At 36.1% G+C, this 24,921-nt stretch overlaps 1 protein-coding gene across 1 annotated transcript in view; it reads right to left on the bottom strand.

The window, feature by feature from the left end:
* Positions 1-24,921, bottom strand: part of LOC123663728 (unconventional myosin-XVIIIa-like) — a 59,613-nt gene that overhangs the window by 3,164 nt on the left and 31,528 nt on the right. The window contains exons 4-15 of the mRNA XM_045598393.1: positions 23,792-23,881; positions 8,525-8,668; positions 8,028-8,258; positions 6,644-6,760; positions 5,843-6,004; positions 5,278-5,454; positions 4,682-4,811; positions 3,915-4,062; positions 3,124-3,229; positions 2,496-2,693; positions 1,880-2,089; positions 685-851 (exon numbers count right to left, since the gene is read on the bottom strand). Of these exons, the coding sequence (XP_045454349.1) occupies positions 685-851; positions 1,880-2,089; positions 2,496-2,693; positions 3,124-3,229; positions 3,915-4,062; positions 4,682-4,811; positions 5,278-5,454; positions 5,843-6,004; positions 6,644-6,760; positions 8,028-8,258; positions 8,525-8,668; positions 23,792-23,881 (1,880 nt within the window). The remainder of the gene's footprint in view (positions 1-684; positions 852-1,879; positions 2,090-2,495; positions 2,694-3,123; positions 3,230-3,914; positions 4,063-4,681; positions 4,812-5,277; positions 5,455-5,842; positions 6,005-6,643; positions 6,761-8,027; positions 8,259-8,524; positions 8,669-23,791; positions 23,882-24,921) is intronic.

The raw sequence follows: 24,921 nt of genomic DNA, 5'->3' as shown, positions 1-24,921 counted from the left end.
AGCTCGACCAATTTGGCTAAATTTTTTTTTGTATGTTCTTTAAGGCTCAGGAAGGTTTTCATAATATTTTTTTTTTACTATTAACTTTTGACAGAACGAAGCCTATCCGGGCAGCTAGTATTGTAATAAAAACGTATACTATTATTCATTGAGTGTGACGTCAGGATAGTGGGTAGAATATTGTCGGTTTTGAAAAGAAATACGAAGTTCACTTTTGTATTTCATTAACATTGTCTGTCTTAATATTATTACTACACTGAAGAAAAAATATATGTATTTTGATTTTCAAATCGGAAAAACAGAGATTTGATAGGTGCTCATAGTGAAATTATGCTTCTGTGTAGTCTAAATGGAATTAAAATAAGTAATGTAAAAAAGTGTGTGCGTACGAAATACACATGTCAGAAGTGAAACTTCTTTGGCAAACTAATTTTTAAGTCTCGTTTATATTTATACAAATCTAGAGCTTTAGATTTCTGTTTCAGCGCCATCGACAAAAACGTTGCCGTTTCATCAAAACGTTGCCATTTCATCCGTAAAAATTTTACACTCGCGCGCCTAAAGAAGTTTCACTTCAAAACCAACATAGTTATTTAAAATAACCGCCTTGAAATAATCGAGTAACATCATTATTCTACGGCTATGATGGGTGTATAGAACGGCAATCACGGTGTGCCCCAGTACCTCAGCTGACGGGCGAGTTTCCGCGCCTCCTCGGCGGCGAGGTGGTCCCGCGCGCGCGCCGCTGCCAGCTCCGCGGCAAGTGCCTCGTGTGCGTCTCGTAAGCGCGCCAACTGCCCCTCCAACCGCGCGCGTTGTGTCGCCTCTAGCTCCAGACTTGATTCCAGCTCCTGTATTAATTAAATGTTTTTAATTTGTGTCATGCTTTGAACTATAATTAACTTTGTAAAAATATATCTGAATCGTACCGCTATTATGAACAATAGATAAAGAAATTAAGATAGTCAAGAGTGATCAGATCTACAAAAAATCCTTTTAAATTTAAAAGATCTCCGCGAGGCGCTCCCATCACACTGCCGACGGGCGAGCACGCACACGGTACCTTGTTCCGCAGCTCGAGGCGGCGCTCGGCCTCGTGGTGCTCGTGCGAGTGGCCCGCCTCCGCGGTCGCCAGGCGCGCACTGATCTCCGCGAGGCGCTCCCATCACACTGCCGACGGGCGAGCACGCACACGGTACCTTGTTCCGCAGCTCGAGGCGGCGCTCGGCCTCGTGGTGCTCGTGCGAGTGGCCCGCCTCCGCGGTCGCCAGGCGCGCACTGATCTCCGCGAGGCGCTCCCATCACACTGCCGACGGGCGAGCACGCACACGGTACCTTGTTCCGCAGCTCGAGGCGGCGCTCGGCCTCGTGGTGCTCGTGCGAGTGGCCCGCCTCCGCGGTCGCCAGGCGCGCACTGATCTCCGCGAGGCGCTCCCATCACACTGCCGACGGGCGAGCACGCACACGGTACCTTGTTCCGCAGCTCGAGGCGGCGCTCGGCCTCGTGGTGCTCGTGCGAGTGGCCCGCCTCCGCGGTCGCCAGGCGCGCACTGATCTCCGCGAGGCGCTCCCATCACACTGCCGACGGGCGAGCACGCACACGGTACCTTGTTCCGCAGCTCGAGGCGGCGCTCGGCCTCGTGGTGCTCGTGCGAGTGGCCCGCCTCCGCGGTCGCCAGGCGCGCACTGATCTCCGCGAGGCGCTCCCATCACACTGCCGACGGGCGAGCACGCACACGGTACCTTGTTCCGCAGCTCGAGGCGGCGCTCGGCCTCGTGGTGCTCGTGCGAGTGGCCCGCCTCCGCGGTCGCCAGGCGCGCACTGATCTCCGCGAGGCGCTCCCATCACACTGCCGACGGGCGAGCACGCACACGGTACCTTGTTCCGCAGCTCGAGGCGGCGCTCGGCCTCGTGGTGCTCGTGCGAGTGGCCCGCCTCCGCGGTCGCCAGGCGCGCACTGATCTCCGCGAGGCGCTCCCTCGCCTGCCGCGCCTCCTCCGCCGCCGCCTCCGCACGACTCTCCGCCTCGCGCGCCTCCGCCTGCGCCGCGCACAGCGAGCTCGTGCTCGCGCGGTACTTCTTTAATAGCTGGAAGGTTATTATAGTTTAATACTTTTTGCTCAATGAAGAATATATGAATCCTGACTGAACGATTCCAGATTGTAGACTGTTGAGAGTTGAGATTTAAATCGATAAATTTGTCTAAAACTTATCTTGATGGGTAATTTTTTTACTGCCGAGATTAAAAAAAGTTGAGTTTACATGAGTAATGCACGCATTTTTACAGAAATTTTGACATGCGATTATCTGTCAATCCGTTGTGTTGGCGTGTTACTTATTACTATTATCCTTTTTCAGTCAATATATATTTTTAAAATTACACACCGTTTAGGATATTCATGCAATGTTAGATCTAAAAATAATTCAAAATGTCCATTTATGTGGTCAAATTAGCCTCGAACGTTGTACACACTACAGCTAGACGGTGCCGTACCTCGGCCGCCTCCTCCTCGGCGTCGTCCAGCTGCGCTCGCGCCGCGGCGGCGTCCCTGGAGGCGGCGAGCGCGCGCTCGGCCGCGTCGTTCTTGGCGCGATTGGCCTCTTCCAACGCCGCCGTCGCCTCGGCCGCCTCCGCCTCGGCTGTGGAACGAGCCTTGTTCGCGGCTCGGAGCGCCAGCTCGAGATCTTCCACCTGGTAAGCCAGATGATATTAAAAATTAAATTTTCCTTTTATCATAAAATATAATTATATTATAAATATTTAACATAAAAACAAGCGAACAATAAAAGGAATTTAAAGTAGGTACAAAATTATTATAATAATATACTAGTGTGGCACAAAAAAAAAAAAAAAAAAATATAACAGGTAAGACGGTGGATTAGATATTTGTTGTACATATGCTGTGTGGTTATGGCAGTAAAGAATATAGCTACCCCATCTCTTCCCATGAGGATCGTAAGAGGCCGACTAAGGGATAACACATTTCCACTACCGCCTTGGAACTTAAAAAGCCGTCCGATGGCGGGATAACCATCCAACAGCTGGCTTTTAAATACACAGGCTAAAGACGGGCAGAAAGGGTGATAATAATGTGGTACATTTTTGATTTCCACCAACATACCTGGTTCTTTAACTGCCTAATCTGCGCTTTACCGCCTCCATCTTTTTCTTTCTGTTCGAGCATCGTTTGTGCATCACGTAGCAGTGCGCGGTATCGTTTGAGGTCTCTGTGATGAAAAATATTACTTGGTGATTATTGTATGGTAAAGATAAATATATGATTATTCGCAATAAGAACGTAATATTTATGAAATTAGAATCTTAATTTTATATGTAAACATTTGATTTTATAACTACTAATATAGTTCTATGGCATTTATTGTACAATTGGTGATTGAATTACGATTTCATTACGAAATATTTATTTAATTTCAATTGATTTAACATTGACATACATTTTAATAAATTTTGAAAAACCTCTATTTATATGTTTTCACCATCTCACTTGTCTAAAAATTTCGATTAAATTTATTCAAAATTTACGAAGTAGGATGAAGTATATATGAAGTAGAATGAAGTCAGTATGAAGTAGGATGAAGGCAGTATGAAGTAGGATGAGGGCAGTATGAAGTAGAATGAAGTCAGTATGAAGTAGGATGAAGGCAGTATGAAGTAGAATGAAGTCAGTATGAAGTAGGATGAAGGCAGTATGAAGTAGGATGAAGTCAGTATGAAGTAGGATGACGGCAGTATGAAGTAGGATGAAGGCAGTATGAAGTAGGATGAAGTCAGTATGAAGTAGGATGAAGGCAGTATGAAGTAGAATGAAGTCAGTATGAAGTGGGATGAAGGCAGAATGAAGTAGAACGAAGTGGGGATGAAGCAGAGCGGTCGGTATGCAGTGGTGAGCACCTCTTGAGGCGCTGCACGAGCTGCAGCTGGTCGGCGCTGTCGGCGCGCGCCGCCTCCTCCAGCGCGGCCAGGCGCCGCTCCAGCTCGTGGCGCTCGCGCAGCAGCAGGGAGCGCTCCGCGTGCTCGCTCTCCAGCTGGCTCTCCAGCACTGCCCAGGACACACCAATATACACGTGTAGCGCACACACCAAATATGTGCCGAGAATAGTGCGTGGACATACTACCTCGCGAGGATGAGACGCGGGCGGAATGACAGAATGAGTCTGTCCCCTACTTATCCCCCAGATCGTCAATTTAAACTTCCCGCAAATCAACTGGGATTTCTATTCGAAATATACTGCAAATTGGAATTTATTGGAGATTATCAAATGGTGGCCCCCTCCCACATATGTTTTATTACTATAAGCATGTAAGATAGTCGAATAGAAATCTGTAACATTCAGATCCTGTTGCGTTTAAAAGAATAATTAATAAACACATTTGATAATTTAGCCATAGTGTAACTGTCTTAAAATTATTTATTTATTTATTTATTTACACTCGCACACTAATACTAGGTAAGGTAAAATTACTGTAATAGTAAATAGGTATATCCGTAAGATATGCATTTCCTAAGATCTTGTTATATTTTAAACAGGTGTCACAAATGCTTCTTCACCATATTGCAATATACTTATTTAAAGATTAATTGTGGTTAGATGTTTCAGGACTTTATATTGATATTGACCAACCAAAGTGACTTCAAAAATAACTAAACAATGACTAACTCTTAAGTTTCTTGGAGGCGTTGGCGCGCGTCTCCTCCATCTCGTCGTCGCGCGCGGCCGCCTCCAGGCGCGCTTCCTTGCGCTGCTGCTCCAGCAGCATCTCCAGCCGCAGCTTCGAGCTCTCCAGGAGCTGAGGATAATATATCAAATATACATTAACATAGAAATGATGCCAGCGAAAAATGTATCGACAGTAACATATTTAAGGCTGACCACACACTGACCGTCAGCGCTGACAGCCGAAAACTTAAGCTTTAAGGAAGCGATTATAAATAATGGGTAGGTGTATTGGTGCGTGCGCCATGTTTTGACACCAAAAGTTGGCGAGTTCGTATTTGGACACAAATTTGTTTCCAGTTTGGATGTCTGTCTTTGTGGATCACTCCACGTGTCGCAGAGCACGTTAATGTGACGTTCCGGTTGTTATGATATATACCAGATAGCGATCGTTACTTATAGTAAGGAATATATCCGCCAAACCCCATTGGAGCAGCGTGGTGGATTCAGCTCCGATCTTTTTCCTACACGGGGGAAGAGGTCTATGCCCAGCAGCGGGATGTTAAAGGCTAGATCGTGATATAATTATCAACGGTCACCTGTATCTGGCCGGCGAGCTCGTCCAGCTCCTCCTCCTGGTCGCGCACGCGTCTCTCCAGCTCTGCGCGCGCCCGCCTCAGCGCCGCCAGCTCGTCACCCCCCCCTCCGCGCTCCTCGAGCTCGCGAGCCGCCGCCGCCAGGCGCTCCTCCTTCAGCTCGACCTCGAGCCGAGCTTCCTGGAATGAAAATATTACTTGAGAATTTTTTTTCTTAACTCTGCTAGAAGACCCAATTTCGTTTTCGAAGTGTTTGTTTTGTGTTTGTATTATAGATTAAATTACGACATGAACAAAAAAAGTGGCAAAATAGGTAGCATCAAAATGAATATTCTAGCGCTATAACAATATATTACAATTTAATTCGCAAAAGACATTGTACTAGTAGACCATAACTCATTCGAAAAAAGAGCCCTATAGTTCTAAGTCTAGTCTATCCTTTATGAATTCAATAATTACCAAATCGGCTTAATCAATATAACAGTTCAGTAACAAATTAATAACAAACAGTCAGTAATAAGTCAGTCAGTAAGTCAGTATAGCATGTGTAAAGCGTAGGTCCACTCACAGAGAGGCTCTGCTCCAGCGCATACTTTTCGGCGTGCGCCTGGTCCCTCTCCCGCGACAGGCGTTCCTTGGCGGCGCGTTCTCTCTTCAACTCTTCTTGAGCGCTGTGTAGTTCCGCGTCGAACTTACGTTGACGTTTCTCTAGGAGATTGTTGCGGCAAGTCTGGACAAAAATACAACACTTATTGACCACCAAAACGTGAAACGAACAAATTTTACAGCTTATCCTTATGGAGTTTATAGTAAATAGGGTTGTCTGGAAAAAATGGCTAAATAGCCATAAGTCCGTCCATTGTACTTCACAGTCTGTATGTGTTTTTTAATGTGTTTATTGTTTAAAATGTAGTTGTGGTGTACAATAAAGTATAAATAAATAAATAAATAGATCGTTAGGAGTGGTACTATGATTTATTAACCATTTCCTTTAGACAGACAACTCTAACTAAAAATAGATATTCAAATACAATTATTATAATTAAGATATTATATCCATAACAGAATATCCGTGTATGTAAATCCACCTAAATTTAATTTAAATACTTATCGGATTAGTTTGATTTATTAGTAGACCCTGACGTTATATAGTCTATAATCTTCTTCAAAACAGACTTAATAAAACAAGACTGGATAAAATGCAAGATACATGTGAGCAGATGCACAATGCAGATAGAACTACACGAGTAGCGAGTGCAAATAAGTGTTTGAAAACAAGAAGCTGTTTCTTTTTTGTGTATGTAAATCAAAATACACAATTTGAATTCCTAAACATGTTAGAAAAAGGTTAAATAAACGATAAACTGACCTGTTCATCGAGAAGAGAGCGGAGGTCCGCCATGTCGTTGGTCAGCTTCTGCAGTTTTCGTTTCCATTGTGCAGCCACTGCCCGCTGTTCTTCCACTTCTTCATACGCATCCTGGACCTTTTCAGAGCAAGACATTATTGAACGATACAAAATTAAGCTTTATGGAATTTTAAGAAAACTTTTCACGCTTTAAATTATTATATATTAAAATTGTTCAATTTCCTGTCTACCATTTCACTCCAACAAACATAGTCTGATAAAAACTAACTTTCGGCCAACTATCAGCGACAGCGACTATTATATTTAAACGAATAGTACACATATTGACATAGTACACTTTATCATTAGAATATTTGCTTCTTCCGTTAACGATACAAGTATCTTCATTAAAAGAGAATAAATATTATATATTGTTTTACGTTTAGCCTTTAAATAAATAATTGCAATTTTGAGTTTTGGATCAATGAATTTAAAATGATCCAATTTTAAAGTCCGAATCAGAATGTAGTAGTAGCAGATAATTTACTATTTGATTTCATAATCGTAAATCGAATCAGCGAACTGGTTACTTACTTAATAATTTGATAGACATTAATTTGTAGTAAAATTTACAACTCAAATCATTATCATAAAAATGATAAATATTGTATCAATTCGCGTTACACAATAGCAATTATATTTTACTATTACGACACCGAACAGATTAAGGCTAGTCGTATAAAAAGTAATCCCGGCCCATCATCGGTCGATCCGTTCGATTTGGGACGACGCCAAATCAAACAAGTTATTGATACGTTTCACAATTTATAAATATTTGAAAAATTCACACAAAATGTCCTTTATTGTAGGCCACTGACCTCTTCTTTTTCTTCTTCCATCACACGTTTATCTACACTATTAATAAATCTCACATTTGATACTTCGCAAGTGTGTAATGACAGTAAAATACTACCATCGGTGACTAAATTTCATACCATTATCAGCATCAGTACGCCATCAAGGATGATCAGAGATAACTAGGGCTTTGGACCGAGATAAAATGTAACAAATCGTATCGCGGGCCGAATTTAAGACTCGTTTCAACGTTTATTTAAGACGTTGATTAAATATATAATTACGCCGGATAGTTTTTCGCAAAGTTTTTAGAATGAGTAAATTTGTTGACCTGATTTTATTTACTGAACAAAAATCATGTCTGTGCAATAATTATTTTCTTAGTCAAAACTGACATCAATTAACTGCTCTGCTCTACTTTGGAAATTTGAACCAATATACAAAACATAAATATTGCTGTCACAAATAGATTGGGTCACCAAAGTTGCCTTGTAAAAGTCAAGATAGTTAGAACGACGCCCAATTGCCTGTTTTTGAGATATTAAATTACCTTCTTCTCGAGCTGCTTCTTGACGGTGACCAGCTGTTCGAGGTCGTCCTCGTGCTGTCTCCGCAGCTGAGCTCTTAGCAGTTGCAGCTCACGGTGCGCTCTCTCGAAGCGCCGCTTGTATTTTTCGCCGTTGGCACCCACTTCGGCCTCTGATCCCTCAGAATCTGAAGGCTCCGCACCGTTTTCAGCGGAACGCCAGTGCAGGAGTTCGAGTTCTAAGCGTTCTGATGCCTGGAAGTTGATGTATGGATATAATGTATAATACACCATATAAATATACCTAATGCATAACTGTTCATATGATTGACTATACTACACTAAAAAACGAGATCTACTAGTTGTTTAGTAGTTTAAATCAGATCTAGCATTTCTGATATTTTTTGTGGTTCATTTATTTCAAAAAATAATGAATAATATTGTGAGTAAATATGCTTGTCTCAGAAAACATGGTACTGTAGTTTATCTGTGTTGTGTATTATTTTGTTCGTATCACCAACCTGCTGCAGCCTTTGATTATTGGCTAGAAGTTCCCTGTTGTCTCTTTCTACTCGAAGTCGTTCTGCGGCCTCGGCGTCTGCTCTCTCCGATGCTAGTGCAGCTGCAGCCCTTTCCTCCGCTAGTTCACCGCCCACTTCTGATAGCTGCAACAAACATAAGGTTTTATAAGTATTATGATTAATTGACTATAGCATTACAGTAATATCACTATCATCACTTCACTTCAGCCTATCGCAGTCCACTGCTGTACATAGGCCACCACAAGTTCGCGCCAAAAATGGCGTGAACTCAAGTGTGTTGCCCATAGTCACCAGGCAGGTAATATATATATCTACTTAATTTTTATAAATGTCTACATGGCAAAAAACTCCTTATATTTCATACACTTTACTTAGTTTACGATTACACATTTTAAATGTATTCCACTCTGCCACGGAAACCATACTGAATTGAAGTACAAGAGCTATCCAGTATCCTAACTTGTAGTATGGATTCGTAACATGTTAGCTTATTTCAATAATACGGTTGCGGCTCTAATATCGATTACGGAACGATCCTTCAGATATTTTTTAAACATATTTTTAATATAAATAAATGGCCTAGCTACAGAATTACACGTGCATAATAGTATAGATGCTAGAATATTTTCATTACAGCTATTTTATGTTTACAAGGTTTTTATGCAATAAATTTTTATCTAAAACGATATTCCCATACCGTATTTATCATTTAGCCATGGTTTCTAATACTATAATTTAGAAAAAATAAATTCATTATCTGTTGTTCTGTTATAAATACATAGACGATTGTTATTCGTAACATATAACAACGACCTTTTGGTTCGATACTAAATTAATCATTACCAGTGAAATATTTTGGCGCAGCTTCAGTACATATAGATAAGAATTTCTGAACAAGTTATTTATGTAATGAGATACCGAAGATGTCTTTCCGTTGTTCCTGTCTAGTAACTCCGTTAATACAACGGTTATAATTAATCAAAATGTCTTAAATGCTTCGAAGAAATTAAACTATTTGTTTCATCACTTCTCAGTAAAAATTAAAGATCATTAAAAGCACATAATTATATTACGACCTATCTATAGCTGTCTGCATTATAAATGAGGGCTATAAAAATCAATATTATTATTATTTTAACAAAAAATTGCTGTCTAGTAGCATATTTTTTGTTAATGTTTTCAAAACAAAGATAACGCAATATGGACAAATATTTACCTTATCTTTGATTATTGTAGATATAAGATCGTACTGTTATAATACTTTCTTTGGATTGCACACTCTTCCCAGCTCTTTTCCTAAACTATTATCAATAAAGATTGCCTAGACGAGAGCGATAACATATTGTATCTTTTTACGTATGCGTTACGAAGTTAATAAATAAAATTAATGTAGTTCAAGTTCAAAGTTTCAAGTTCTGATTAACTAAATAATGAATAGTTAAAATCACATTTAAAAAAATCTTAAATCTCCAAAATAAAATAAATTAAATCAACCTAAAAATTAATTTATAATACTAATATAAAATGAAATAATTTTATTATAGTTAGTGATTACGTAATAAATACCCAATCATAATATGGTTCATAATTTTATTGCACGTTTTAACAATTGATAAGATAAAAATATGATTATTTTTAGAAATAAAATTTCAAAAAAGCTTGGTAAACTTCGTGCACATAATATGCAAATATATATAAAACACTTCTTATCCTCAAACTACTCTAATTTTTCTGTGATATTTCTGCTTACTACATAAACTCCTTGTGCAATCAAGTTATTTTACCTTAATGATCGTAGTGTCATAACAATTCAAAGTTATATTATTGTCCAAAAGTATTAAAAGTTTCAGTAACACGCTACCTCATATTGTTATTACGACCAAAGCAAAACATCATATTATGATAATTATTGAAAGTCTATAAACGTATTTACGTACGTACTCGTATTTCGTGTAACTTTATACGAAACTCATAATGTTTTTATTTATCAAGTCGTTTATTACATCTCAACGAACGGGACGAAGACATTAAACATCGCATATATAATGTAGAGCAAGGTAAGCTGTCAATAATTTTGATTCAGGGTTTGTAACGCCACATAAATGCACGTTACAAAATATCTCCTTACGTTTCACATGTACTATCCCACTACTGGGCATAGGCCTCTTTCCCCATGTAGGAGAAGGATCAGAGCTTAATCCACCACGCTGCTCCAATGCGGGTTGGCGGATATATTCCCTACTACGAGTAACGATCGCTATCAGGTGTACATGATAAGATCCGGGACCGACGACTTAACGTGCTCTCCGAGGCATGGTGGGAAGACTCATAAGGACTGCACAAACACCCAGACCACTGCAAACACCTGTATGGCCAATACAAATGTTTGTCATGTGCGGGGATCGAACCCGCAACCGCCAGCGCAATAGGTACAATCCATGGATGTGACCGTTGGGCCAACGCGGCGTCAATGTAGTATGGTATAAGATGCATGCAATTCTATATTTTTAGTTTTATAATGTTTTAAGTTTTGATTGGTATCTTTATAGTATAATTAATAATTGTTTAAGCAACAAAACGATTATTATAATGAATGGGCTCTAACGACTCGGTGATAACTCATAGAACAGGTTAAAATTGGAACACGTTAGTAGAGAGTGGGAGGTCTGTCTGTAACAACTATTTGATGGATCTGCATTTGCTTCGACGCATCGTCGCTTGCCAAGCGCATTAGGAATTTCCCATCGATTTAAATCCGTTCCTTCAAATTACGCACGAATTTCAAAACTACGAACAAGAAACTTCCGCTTCGTTATGTACTAACGCTTAGTTAAAATGATTGACTGCCAAAAATCTTACGCATTTGTTAAAGTAGCGTAAGAAGTCAAAAATGAAAAAAAAAAGGTTTTGGCAATCGTCTCGTCTCCACTTTGATTGCGGCTGAACAAGTCAAGCGCCATCGCGCGTGATAACTGTCTAACGGCTTACAGTAATTTATTATTGTGTTTGTGTATTTTTTTTTTTGACTCAGACATCTTGTAAAATTGATATTTCTAGTAGCAATGACAAAGCGTGGCTTACTGACCTCATCCATTTCAGAAACAGTTGTCCTATCTTCAGATATTCCTCTAGAAGATCGACAAACACTACTAGCTCTGCTTCCACTACGGCTGAATAGAGTAAACCCCTTGATCATAATATTTGTTGCTGACTTCGATCTTCCGATTTTTCTTCTTTTCCCGTCACAATACACGTCCAAATCAGTTTCATCCTTATGACCTAACCTTCTCCATTCATCCATGACATGGTCAGTCCTTTTCAAAAAGTTGTCAATTTTTGAACTTAAGTAGTTCGACGATGTCCCTTCTTCTAAATGAGCTGCGACTGGTTTAAACCTCTGTCTCACTGGCTGTTTTTTACAACCAAGAACAAATGATAGGTTAGCATCAAAAACGACTGGAGCCTGTTCCTTAGATTTTAATTCATTTAGATCGACTCTATCGGATTTGTCGCAAGTCTGTGGGTACATCCTACGAGGAGTTGGACTTCTGTTGCAAAGCGTTGAGTTCATGCTGGAAGAACGTGATAATGGTACATACGTACCATTGCTACTGCATGTTGAATATTGGCTAGCAGAACTTTTTACACTATTATAAGACAAAGGACTCGGTGACCGTGAAATAAGTAGATTACTATTTGAACCGTGTCGCTTAGCGAGTTCTGCTATAGAACCTGTTTCCACCGAAAGCGACATACTCCTTTTGTATGATGGACTGAGTGAGCGAGTTGTCAAATTATTTCCATTTTCAGTTGTATTTTGAGGGATCGTACGAACCTCTTTCAATGGTTTAGTAACGAAGAGTTTTTTGCCATTTAAGAGTCCTGTAGAAACCTTAGATGGAATTTTCTCTTCAAAGTCTATGGGCAACGTTTTGGATTTTTTGACTGGCAGAATAGTCCGTCCTGACGGTGCTTTGGGAGGTTTCTTTGGAGTCGCATCCAATATAGGCGGCGAGAGTAGCCCATCGGAATTTGGCGACAGAATTCCATTGGTAGAAGCTGCTGTTCCATTTACCTTTGGTTCTGGTATTTGAATAGTAAGTTGTTCTGTATTCATTCCTTTTGCGAATTTCGAGCTTGAGCTGGCGTGAGGCATCTTAACTTAGCAAATTAACTTAGCGTGTAAATTGTTTGCGGTTCCTAGATAAGCGGAAGTGTTTCCCGCGATGAAAGTCCAGTGCCATTTCACGCAGTTCGCTTGCGTACAGGATTAGTGTCGCGAACGGCGCGATGTGCGTCGGGACATTAGTTGGAAATAGAACCGGCGTGAGAGGGCTCCGCGAACGCACTGCGCCGGCTAACTCGGTCGCCGGGCAGTCGTGGCGGCTCGACTATTTTAGTATATGTAGATGTCGAAGTGCAATTTCGAATGACACCCGTTAAACCTTCAAAATAAACAAGTAATCCTTCAGGAAAGTTAATTTGTTTCCTTACGCATGAATTTAACCTTGAGGAATTACGTCTGCGCGGGCACATTAGTTAAACTAATATCCGATGTTGAATTGTTTTTAAACTGGTGTCTATAAATAGTGTCATAAATTACTAAAAAAAAAAAAAAAAAAGATGTTGAATTGTTTTTAAACTGGTGTCTATAAATAGTGTCATAAATTACTAATTCATTGTTATTTTTAAATTCTAGCACTACTAACTCTTTACCTTAATTATAACTTGATTTGCTTTTAAAACAAAATTACTTAAGTATATATCAGTGCTATGCGAAAATGTATTGTTGAAAAATTAATCAACGCATAAAGTTTAATTTATTGCGATGTTGTTATTCACTGTTTAAGAAGCGCCCACGTTTATTTTTGTAAAAGGAATAACAATGTATTATACATTTTATAACCAAAAGCTTAAACGAAAATATTCTACAATGGGTAAATAAAATGAAAACAAAAATAATTATTTATTCAAGAATTTGAGGCAGGAGGTACTAATGAATATGTGTATGTTGAAAACAGTCGTTTAGAATAATATTATTACAGTGCTAATTTAGTCGCTCATAAACACGAATTTCCCGAAAATCATTTAACAAACAGGAAAGCAGACATGTTTATTTTATAATTGGTCAGTTCGGTATATTTGGACGAAGTGCGTTTCCAATCCCAATCTCATAGTAAATTTGTAAGGTACATTTATACTTATATATAATATGTAGAGTGAAGATGCAGATTTCATTTACCATAGGAAAAACAGGATAACGATAAAGATGGCCTTATAGAGACTTTTATTGATATTGTTTATTTTGTTTTAGTTTTTAACTAACTTCAAGAAAAGGAGGAGGTTACTCAATTCAACCGTATATATATATTTTTTAATGTATGTTCGGGGATAAGTTCGTCGTTTATGAACCGATTTTGATAATTATTTTTTGTTGGAAAGGGGATATTCCTGGTGTGGTATCATGATAAGGAAACCAGGATCTGATGATGGGATCCCAGAGAAATCGAGGGAAACTCTAGAAAATCCGCATAACTTTTTACTGGGTGTTTCGATTTTGATGATTTTTAAGTTAATCGAAAGCCGATGTTTATCGCGTGGTCACATCTAAATTTCATCGAGATCTGATTACGACTTTTGGAGTTATCTTTGATAATGCGTATTTACTTGACTATATTTTTTCGTCTACCTACGTTGTATTACTTGTCGATATAATTGAAGTCGGTTTTTTTTGGTTTGCCTGCAAACATAATTATTATAATTTAACATTATAACTATTATATTACACTTATATCATAATATACAATGTATAATTAATAGATTCAGTCAATCAAATACGTGTCTTAACAATATAGCACACTTAAAATTGTAGAACCGAATGGAATAATAAAAAATTTACATTAAACATTGTGATAATTCGCATTGGGTAGTATATCTGTTAAGTAAGGTTAACACATGCTATTCACCATGACTCTTTGAATCATAGCTGAGCAGCAACTTTAACAATCCAGTGATTTGTAGACAAGATCTGAAATCAAAAGCGGACTAACCCAAAGCATATACAGTACGGAACAAATACAATAACAACGGCCGCCAAAGCTGAGAGAACGCCACGCCAATGATCTAACATCCGTCATACTTTTGAGAATTGCGCAATCCTACGCACGTAACGGCGCTGAGTTTTCGAATGTAATTAACCGAAAAAAGTTCTTTGAAGAAATACTAGAGAAATTTGTTTTGAACTCACTCTCAGAACTTATACAGCTATTTTGTATATCCATATGGCACAGGCGAAATAATTTATGCCGAACTGGTAAAACCAAAATGCTAACCACAATAGATTAAAGAAATATAATATTATCTTGACTAGCCCGTTGGTGTAGTATGTAGTGGCCCGGTTTTCTGCTCCAGGGGCTGTTGGTTCGATTCCCGCCCTAAGACTATATTATTTATATTAGCCTGCTGTTGCCTTTCCGCTCCGAGGATTGTGGATACAATTCCCGTCCTGAGACTGATATTATTTATATTCGTCTGCTGTTACCTATAACAGGAGTATCAAGTTTTATGACGACGTGTAGAAAGATAATTTAAAGTATAAGCGCATTCGTAGAAATTTAAACCTTAACTACGTATATATGTATTTACCATCATACTAAAACGATAAACCAAAGCTCTGTAAATAGGCCGCTATATATCTAGTTTTATGACAACTATAAAAATACGAAGACTGAATGTATTCATGACCTACTCTAATTAAACAGGCTGAAAAAAGGAATTATAAAATTAAAATGATGTAACAAGTTTATTAAAAACGAGATAAACGTTTAAAAAAAAAAAAAACAAACATTACGTAATAAAAACATTTTTATATAATTACTGTTACTATACGTAATCACATGAAAACTTGTTTAAAAGTATTTGGGACTAATTTTATTGATGAAATTAATTGAAATTATATAACTTAAAAAAGTAAAGGAAATAAGTGAGATAATGTAACGTATACCTACGTTAGTAAAAATGTAATATAAATCAAGAATTTTCAGTATAAGTAAAAAGTAGGGCACTCTTTACTGGCTTCATTTCTTTACTTGTGTTACAAATAATTAGAAATGCTGCTTATTAAAACAATCAAATAGTTACCAATTAAAAATTTTCTATAGTATCATACGAAATGCACAATTAAAGGAATAAATCGATGGCTCCTAAGTATACTGAGTCAACTCTACTTTTAATAACTTTATTTTTTTGTTACATAGGTAGATAGGAAATGAAGTAAATGTTATTAATATCTTAAAAAATGAAATTATCAAAAGTTGTTAGTTGACTCAGTATACTTAGGAGCCATCGAAATAGTTCACCATTCTACCAATGTACGATGTATTGTTTTGATACGTGTTTTCATCGGTATTAGCTGCATGGCCAATAAAAGATTAAATGCTATAAATAGGGTCACAGAAGCCAAATTGAAGATAAACGTTGATCAGTCTAAGAAACATAGGAATTTAACACAAGTAAAACCGCAGTAATTATTCTAATATTCAACATTTATCACATAAACATTTGAATTGAAAAATAATTAGAATTAATATTTAAATCATAATGACATGAAGAAATTCAAAGAATTTAATGAAATTATGTTTAGAGTAAATGTTTAGTTTTCGTGTCGTAATTATGTGTTATATTACAAGTCTCATATGAGATTAATGGAGAACAGACGTAGGCGGCGACAATGTTTTTTTTTCAACCTTGTAATGTGACAACAGCTATAAACTAAAAAAAAGTATCTATAATTTCATACTACGACTTAGCCTGTTTACATTGCGAACAAATACGTATTTTGTAAAACATAAGAGTAATAAAAATTTGAGTTTAATTATTCAGAGCGAGGAATATTTTGGGAAAAATAAATCATTGCAATTGGGACGCTCGCTGCGCGAAAGAGTTTTGTAAAGCTATGGATACATCTGCATTTAATGTGATCCACGATTCTAAGATCTGTATCCTCTATAAGAATATAAGTATCATTTCATGTTTATAGGACTACCAAAAATAAAAAAAAAACAATGGCGAAGACATCTTTGCTCTTTTGGCACCATCGAAAACCATTCGTTTTACCAAAAGAAGTCGAATTCAAAGTTGACATAACATAACGTACATATTAAAGGCTCACTTATATGTCTTCATCGACGTAAGAAAATATGAACTATCAAACGACTAATATTAAATTTTTACACGGTTAAAAATTATGATGCCATTTTATACATGACTCGTTCGACCTGAATTTAAGAAGATATTGGGTATTATAGTCTAGAATATTTAAAACGCGATACATTTTTAAGAGTTCGCTGACTTTAATCTGATATTATAATTTTTTTTTAATGATCTACTGTCCCCGGACAGCGCATTTTGGATATGTTGAAAAAATAATTTATGATGAGTAAAAAGTGTTGCTACACGATCCCCAAATTTAATTTATATCAGCTAAAGGATAAACAAATTTAAATAATGTGGTGATCATTTTATTAACTAGAAGAGATGTATTAAAATGATTTACAAAAGATAAACAATATATTTTTAGAGCAACAATTTATTTTTAGAGAATTCTGTTTTGTACTTTATAATGACAAATTAATTTACGTATTTTTTTTTTTCGATTTAATTTAAGTATCTATAGTATTTTAACCAGCAATGTGGCGTCAGCGTCACAAAAAGAATTTATCTAAAAATAAAAAAAACACAAATAAACTGTATGGCGATTGAAATGAATGTTTCCTTGACCGAGAGGATAAAAATACCATTAGAAAAAAAAAAATTATATAAAGACATCAGCAGTGAATGAAACAAATTATTTAACTTTCCACACGAACTCGATGAGTCAGTGTATACTAGAAAATTCTTTATATTTGCATACTTTGGCACGGCACATGAAGAATAATAAAGTTTGTGAGATTTTCTTTTATCGTGCTTTGAGTTGGATTCCTTTAAACGATGGATGAATAAATAGCCTATATTTAAATAATAATTTAATTCACATTTGCTTGAAGGAATTAGTTTAAATTATAATTTCTAATTGATAAACATCTAATAAATTTGTAAAAAACTTTTAAACTAAATAAATTATATGTAACAATATATAAAATACTTACATGCATCTGTGAAGTGTATCCATGGAAGTTTTACAGTCTATCTTACAAGTGACTTTTATGGTGGTAAACAGTGCTTCAAATTACATTAGAACAAAGCAATAGAACTATTATTATAATAGTTATTCTATGAACTTAGTATTAAAATGTAATTTTTCAACTTGCACTAAAAGGGTTAATGATTTTTGTACCTTCAATTTTTTTTTTTAAATACAGGTATTTTAGTGAGAGAGATGTTTTATCGGTGGGTTTGAACACAACACAAAGTACATAGTCAGAAAGACGATGACAAGACGAATTAATCCTACCAAGGAGATCTACTTCGTACAGTCACCTGCGAAACCCGTAAATGAAGATTCCATATACAGGAATTGTAGTTATGTTAAAAAAAAACTAGACTGTATTGTGACTATTTTTAGTTACTAAGATGAGGTAGTGATAAAAATAGTAAAACTAAACTTGTACAGTAACGGAGCGTTCTCGTATATTTACATCTGCCAGTTGACTTTAGATACCTATTAATTAATTATCAAAATAATGTAACGAAAAAAAAAATTGACAACATAATGTTGTTCTACACAAAACTTTTTATTTACTTAGAAGAGACGGACAAATAAAGTGTCTAAAGCACGTAAAAAATATTTTATTTAAAAAGAACTCAATCAATTATTTTCTATTTGATTGTACATTTGCTATTACGTTTTGCATCGCCGAATGAAGGTTAGTACTCAATCAAAACCTATTGTTTTCAATTGATACAGTATCGAGTTATCGATTGCACTAGTGCTCTGCAATTCTCCACCTAGTATTGAATTAACTACTTATAACTCTTGGTTTTTAGCAGGAAAATAAAAGAAAACAGTTTTAGAGGTTTTTATCAAATATAGCGGAAGTATAGAATGCCTAAACCAATAAAAATATTTTTCTGATAGTACGCTTCAGCCTGTCATATCCCACTACTAGGCATAGGCCTCTTTCCCCATGTAGGAGAAGGATCAGAGCTTAATCCACCACGCTGCTTCAATGCGGGTTGGCGGATATATTCCCTACTATGAGTAACGATCGCTATCAGGTGTACATGATAACAACCGGGATCGACGACTTAACGTGCTCTCCTAGGCACGGTGGGGAGACCCACAAGGACTGCACAAACAGACTGATAGTACGAAAACTAAATAAACGTTTGTTAAAATGAATCTATATCACGTCCGATGGAAAAAAATTTTTTTTTTGAAAAAGGATTGAGATTATGTTAGCCATATAATATTTAAGCTTTATAAAGTCTAACAAATATGAAATATAGTAAGAAATAGTGTAGTGTTATGATATAAGTGTTTTCAATATGCGGTAGCTTGCTATTGGCAATTTAGTTTTCTATTCTCAATTAATTATAGTTATTATAAGCTGTAAGCTATCCAACTAAAATATAAAAAATAAGAATAACAATGTATGTATTTTATTGCAACGGTTGGTGTGAAGACGAAGATTACTAAAAGACAAGAAATTAAACAAATAATAATAAAGTATTCCCCTGTAATTGTACGTGGGTTATTGAAGAATCACGTAGTGCGCATATCTTTCCATCTCTACAATTTAGTGCATGCATTCACCGACAGATGGCAGGGACAGTCGGTAGAGTTGGAGAGTAGTATTAAATTTAAATTTTATCTTGTTAAATGTTTTTTAGCTCGTTCGTAAATGTTTTAAATTTTCACTTTTCGATAGTCGATAACATACACATATATTAATTAATTGATCTAGACATATTTTCTTATGACCTGATAGGCTATATAATATTCTAATATAAAAGCTATATATACTTCTTATATAATGATTGCAATGTAGTAAAAACTTATACAAACTGATAAACTTTTTAATTTTTGTATTTACATTTTACTTACTGTCTTATATTATGTTTATTTATTACCTGATGTATCTTCCCTAGACATTAATACATACTTAAGACTACATAACACTTATCTCGACAGTACTCGTACACCTAATCTCCATACAAATTATGTCAGCTCTTCCGGGAGCATGAAAAACTGGGGACAGTTAGTTATTGAAACTTGCCATAAGATTGATGTGAAAGTAATTTGCAATAAATAATAAGCGGTACCACGAAAAACATGTATTTGCAAGCACAAACAAGGTGTACCGCTCTGCTTGGGTCATTATTGTAATGACACCCTTCATGTTCCTTGCGGCTTGTCGCGGCAGCTGGTAAAATTAATTTATTGTATACTAGCTACGCGCCACGGGTTCGAACACACGTTGGTGTATCCTAAGGATAGAGAAATATAAATATCTCTAAATATGAAAGTCAGTCCCTATTCAAATTGGTCACCTTAATTTTTTTTTTATTAAATATGTATTGTAAGTATGCATATTGTATATATGTGTATGTATGTATTCAAAAACGACTACTTTTGATTGCGAATGTTATCGAAAGAACGAATTGTTTCCTAAATATAGAAACTGGGCCTTAGGGAGCTTGAAGTTTATTTTTCATTCACGTAGTCTGTTGCGAATATAGATGCTACTGGATAATCCAGTTCAGATTATTACTCAGATTACTGATAAGTTGTAATAACTTTGTGAGAAGAAGGGGTAATAATTGCAAAAACTCTAAATAATTGTTTTACCTGGATGTAATTTAACTCGGGCTTATATCTTACCTTATACTATTAAACGAGCAATTCTTGTATATATTTATATATGAATCTCGGAAACGGCTCCAACGATTTTTATGAAATTTAGTATGCAGGGAATTTCGGGGGAGATAAATAAATCTAGCTAGGATTTATTTTAGGAAATGTAGTTTTATCCCAGTTTTAAGATAGTGAAAAAATATCGTTAGAATATGAAAGTAAATTTCGCTACTTTCAGTTAATGCTCAGGTGGGAAAATCGACCGGTCGCGATCGAAAAGACAATGGTTCAAATCCTCGATCGATTATTATTTTTTCTTTTTTTTCTAATTACACTCGTTATTTTTTATTTAATAATGTATGTAAAATTGAAAAATATTATTCATATTTTATCATTATTATTTTTTAATTTTTTTTATTTTTTTTTATATTTATTTATATTTTTTATCATTGTCGGTAAAAAAATATTATTCATATTTTATAAATAATGATTTCCAAGAAACACGATTTACTAAAAATACCGAGCTAAGCTCGGTCACCTAGGTACTTTTACTTTTATCAGAGTTATGGTCGGCAAGCAAATGCAAAACACTATTTAAAATAAGTGTACCATTTTAATCGAGAGTAACCGAGAAATTGCTATAAATTATTGATTAGTACCTGGGTGACCGAGCCTAGCTCGGTATTTTTAGTAAATCGTGTTTTTTGGAATTCATATTTAAATTCGAATTACGTATTTATAAAATATGAATAATATTTTTTTTAAATAACGAGTGCAATTAAAAAAAGGAAAAAAATAATTGATCAGGGGACATTGGGATTTGAACCATGATCTCCTCGGTTGATCCCGACCGGCCGATTTCCCACCGAGCTATTACAACTTTAATGACAGTTGCGAAATTTACCTTCGTATTCTAACGATATTGTAGCTATTTTTTCACTCCCTAAAAACAGGGATAAAACGTCATTTTCTAAAAATGAATCCTAGTTAGATGGATTTATCTCCCCCGAAACCTCCTATATACTAAATTTTATGGAAATCGTTGGAGCCGTTTCCGAGATTCAGATTATATATATATATACAAGAATTGCTCGTTTAATAGTATAAGATTAACGAAAAATTTATTTTAAATAAGCAACAGTTATTATAAGTCATAAATTTAAGTTCCTTTAAAAACACAAAATGTCACCGTAAAACAGTCAGAAGTGACATCTAAAAAAGTTGTAGAAATTTAGAAATTGTTAAAATTTAACGTATTAAAAATGTTTTCGTTTTTACGAGGAATACAAAGCATATTTTAGATAATGGAGCTATTGACCCGATCCAAGGTTTACCGGTTCTGCTGTTAATATTCATTTTGTTATCGAATTAAACATATGTGCACGTGTAACTTTTTTTTTCGATTCGATTGATTGATATTTATTAGTTCAGAAGTTTTTATTTATTTATTAAATACTTAATGCATATAAGATTATTTCTATTTTCCCTATTATATAATTGAGCTAAACTAATTTTCTGATACTAAAACAAGCTATGACACTAACAATAATGTCGGGACATTGTTTTGACATTTGAAATTGACAAGAAAAAGAAAACAAAATATGTGTACAAAATACTATTCAGCCCACGGTATTAAATTTCATTATATATCATAACTAGCTGACCACGCAAACGTAGTTTTGCCATATATGTTACTAGCCCCCCTTAATCCCCCCCATTAATAACTTAGCTGTATGAATAATTGTGTTTGCTCGCAAACGAAAAAAAACCGACTTCGATTACATCGACAAGTAATACAACGTAGATCGACGAAAAAATAGTCAAGCAACTACGCGTTATCAAAGATTACTCAAAAAGTAGTTATCAGATCTCGATAAAATTTATATGTGACTACATGATAAACATCAGCTTTTGATTAAATTAAAAATTATCAAAATCGGTACACCCAGTAAAAAGTTATTGCGGATTTTCGAGAGTTTCCCTCGATTTCTCTGGTATCCCATCATCAGATCCTGGTTTCCTTATCATGGTACCAAACTAGGGATATCCCCTTTCCAACAAAAAAATAATTATCAAAATCTGTACATCCAGTAGAAAGTTATGCGGTATAATACAACGTAGGTCGACGAAAAAAGCGTCAAGTAAAAACGCATTATTAGATATAACTCGAAAAGTAGTTGTTAGATCTCAAATAAATTTAAATGGGACCAATTGGCACACACAACCTTTCGATTAAAATAAAATTTGTCGAAATCGGTCTACCCGGTCAAAAGTCCTGATGTAACATACATAAAAAAAAAAAAAAAAAAAAACAGTCGAATTGAGAACCTCCTCCTTTTTTGGAAGTCGGTTAAAAATAGATGTTGGCCAATTCTCAGACCTACCCGATATGCACACAAAATTTCATAAAAATCAGTCCAGCCGTTTCAGAGGAGTATTGTAATTAACATTGTGACACGAGAATTTTATATACAACAATTTTCACTGAATTTTTCGTTCAATCACAATAAAATATTAGCCTATGTCACTCCTGAATAGTGTAGCTTTCTGTTAGTGACAGAATTTTCGTGATCGGATCAGTATTTGCGAAGATTACCCCCTACATACAAACAAAGTTATAAACTTTATCTCTTTATAATATTAGTGTAGATTACGCAATAGACATGTATGTAAATACCTTCTTCACAGAATACCACGGAGTCCTAAGTCTCTAGATAATAATTATTATTCAGAACCGGTAAATACTAATTAATTTCCTAGTGGTTCCGTGGTTCTATTTGGCCGGTAATTGGATAAAAGACATTGCTAGCATGCCTTATCTTTCTGTCGTTAATCAAGTACGTGATAACCGTCTTGCTGAGTGAGTAAAAAGATCTTGTGTCTGAATGAACCGTATAGGAGTCAAAAGTCATCGGTAAACATTGCATTTTATCTTAACGACCTCATTCGTTTGACCATTCGCGTATTTAAGATATTTTGACACATTGTGCTTATCAGATGTGCATTCTAAAGCGTTTAGGACGATACCGTGCGTGATTTATTCTTTATATCACGATTTATAAGCATAGCTGATAGCTAAATTTACTCTGATTCAAACTAATTTTAACTGTCTGAAATTACATAAATGAAAGGAATCTTTTTCTAAATAAACAATAAGGGTATGATGGACCTGTTGGCGCAGTGGCCACAGCACAAACTGGCTCGTGATCGCGGATTCGATCAACGCAAAAGCCAAATATTTCGGGCATTTGTGCATGTGTGTTACGTGTTTTCGAACCCCCTAATACAGGAATTACATTCAAATGCTCTGATGGTCAGTATTTTTTACGTATATGGTTAAAGCGTCTCGTGGCGCCTGCGATGTCACTAAAATATCGGGAATGTAAGCCCCGTAAGTAAGTGTATATATATGTATATAGTAATTACAAGATACTGTAATATGTATTTCTTACCTTATTTTCAAACTTTTCGGTCTCGTTCTTATAGTGCGTTCGTTCGGTTTCAACTTTTTCCAGTTTTGCGCGTAGCGTCTCCAACTCATCCTGTAAAGAACATTTACTTTTAATACATCTGATATAATAATTGTCATATAAATTAAAATATAGCTTATGCAACAATACTACCAATTGTAGTATTAGAAATTTTAGAAAAAAATATTGTTAGTCTTACAGAATATTAAATTAAAACAAAGAATTGAATAAGAAAATCGACTGGTTCTAGTTATTGTTACGAAATATTATACAGCCTATAAAGTTAGTCAACCATTCTATTTATAAAAAAAAAACTCAAAGCAATAGATGACCAGCACAGCGCGCATTTATAAATAAACTCTTCCGCTTAAAATAATTTTAATTGTGTCATAAAAATTAAAGAAAGTTATAAGAAATAATAACATTTAGTTAATAATTAATTTGTCAACACTAGCGCCGTCATACGCAATTAGAAAGGAATTTATAAGCAACAGATGCAACGATCGCGCCACCTAGCACATCGTTCGATAAGTCATCTACCCTCGTTTATTATATTACTCGAGTTATTCTGACGTGTACGAAACGAACGGTGCAACCGCCGCTAAGGCAGTCTTGGCTCTGGCTTGACACGATACACTTGTTGTATCCTGCTAGTAGCTTAACCTAGACTCGTTCAATAATTAATTTGTGCAAACGAATTAATTGTTATCTATTACAATTAATCTGGCTAGGCGAGGCGTATAACTCGAGCAGTGAAGGTGAGCGTTGATGCGCATCTCAGGGGAGATCTCCTTAAACGTACACCTGGGTCGCAAGTCCTAGGCACTGCTCTGAGTTACTCCCTATGCCACACGATAGATTGGATCGGATCGTATTACAATTTTGTTATAATCACTATAAGTACTACCTACATAGTATTGTAAGGAGTGCGAGTGTGACCTGCGCCCGTGCCTTGCAAATATAGAGGGGGAGCTTCCGATTCAGTCGAAAGACTACAAATTCATTAGAAGTAACAATTTTCATGGAACTTTCAAGTCAATCACTACATAATACATACATATAATCACGCCTCTTTCCCGTAGGGGTAGGCAGAGACCACTTCTTTCCACTTG

This window comes from Melitaea cinxia, chromosome 20, assembly GCF_905220565.1.
Source record: "Melitaea cinxia chromosome 20, ilMelCinx1.1, whole genome shotgun sequence".
In the NCBI taxonomy this organism is placed as follows: Eukaryota; Metazoa; Arthropoda; class Insecta; order Lepidoptera; family Nymphalidae; genus Melitaea; species Melitaea cinxia.
Note: the sequence above shows the minus strand (reverse complement) of the source record. Positions and strands in the feature narration are given on the sequence as shown.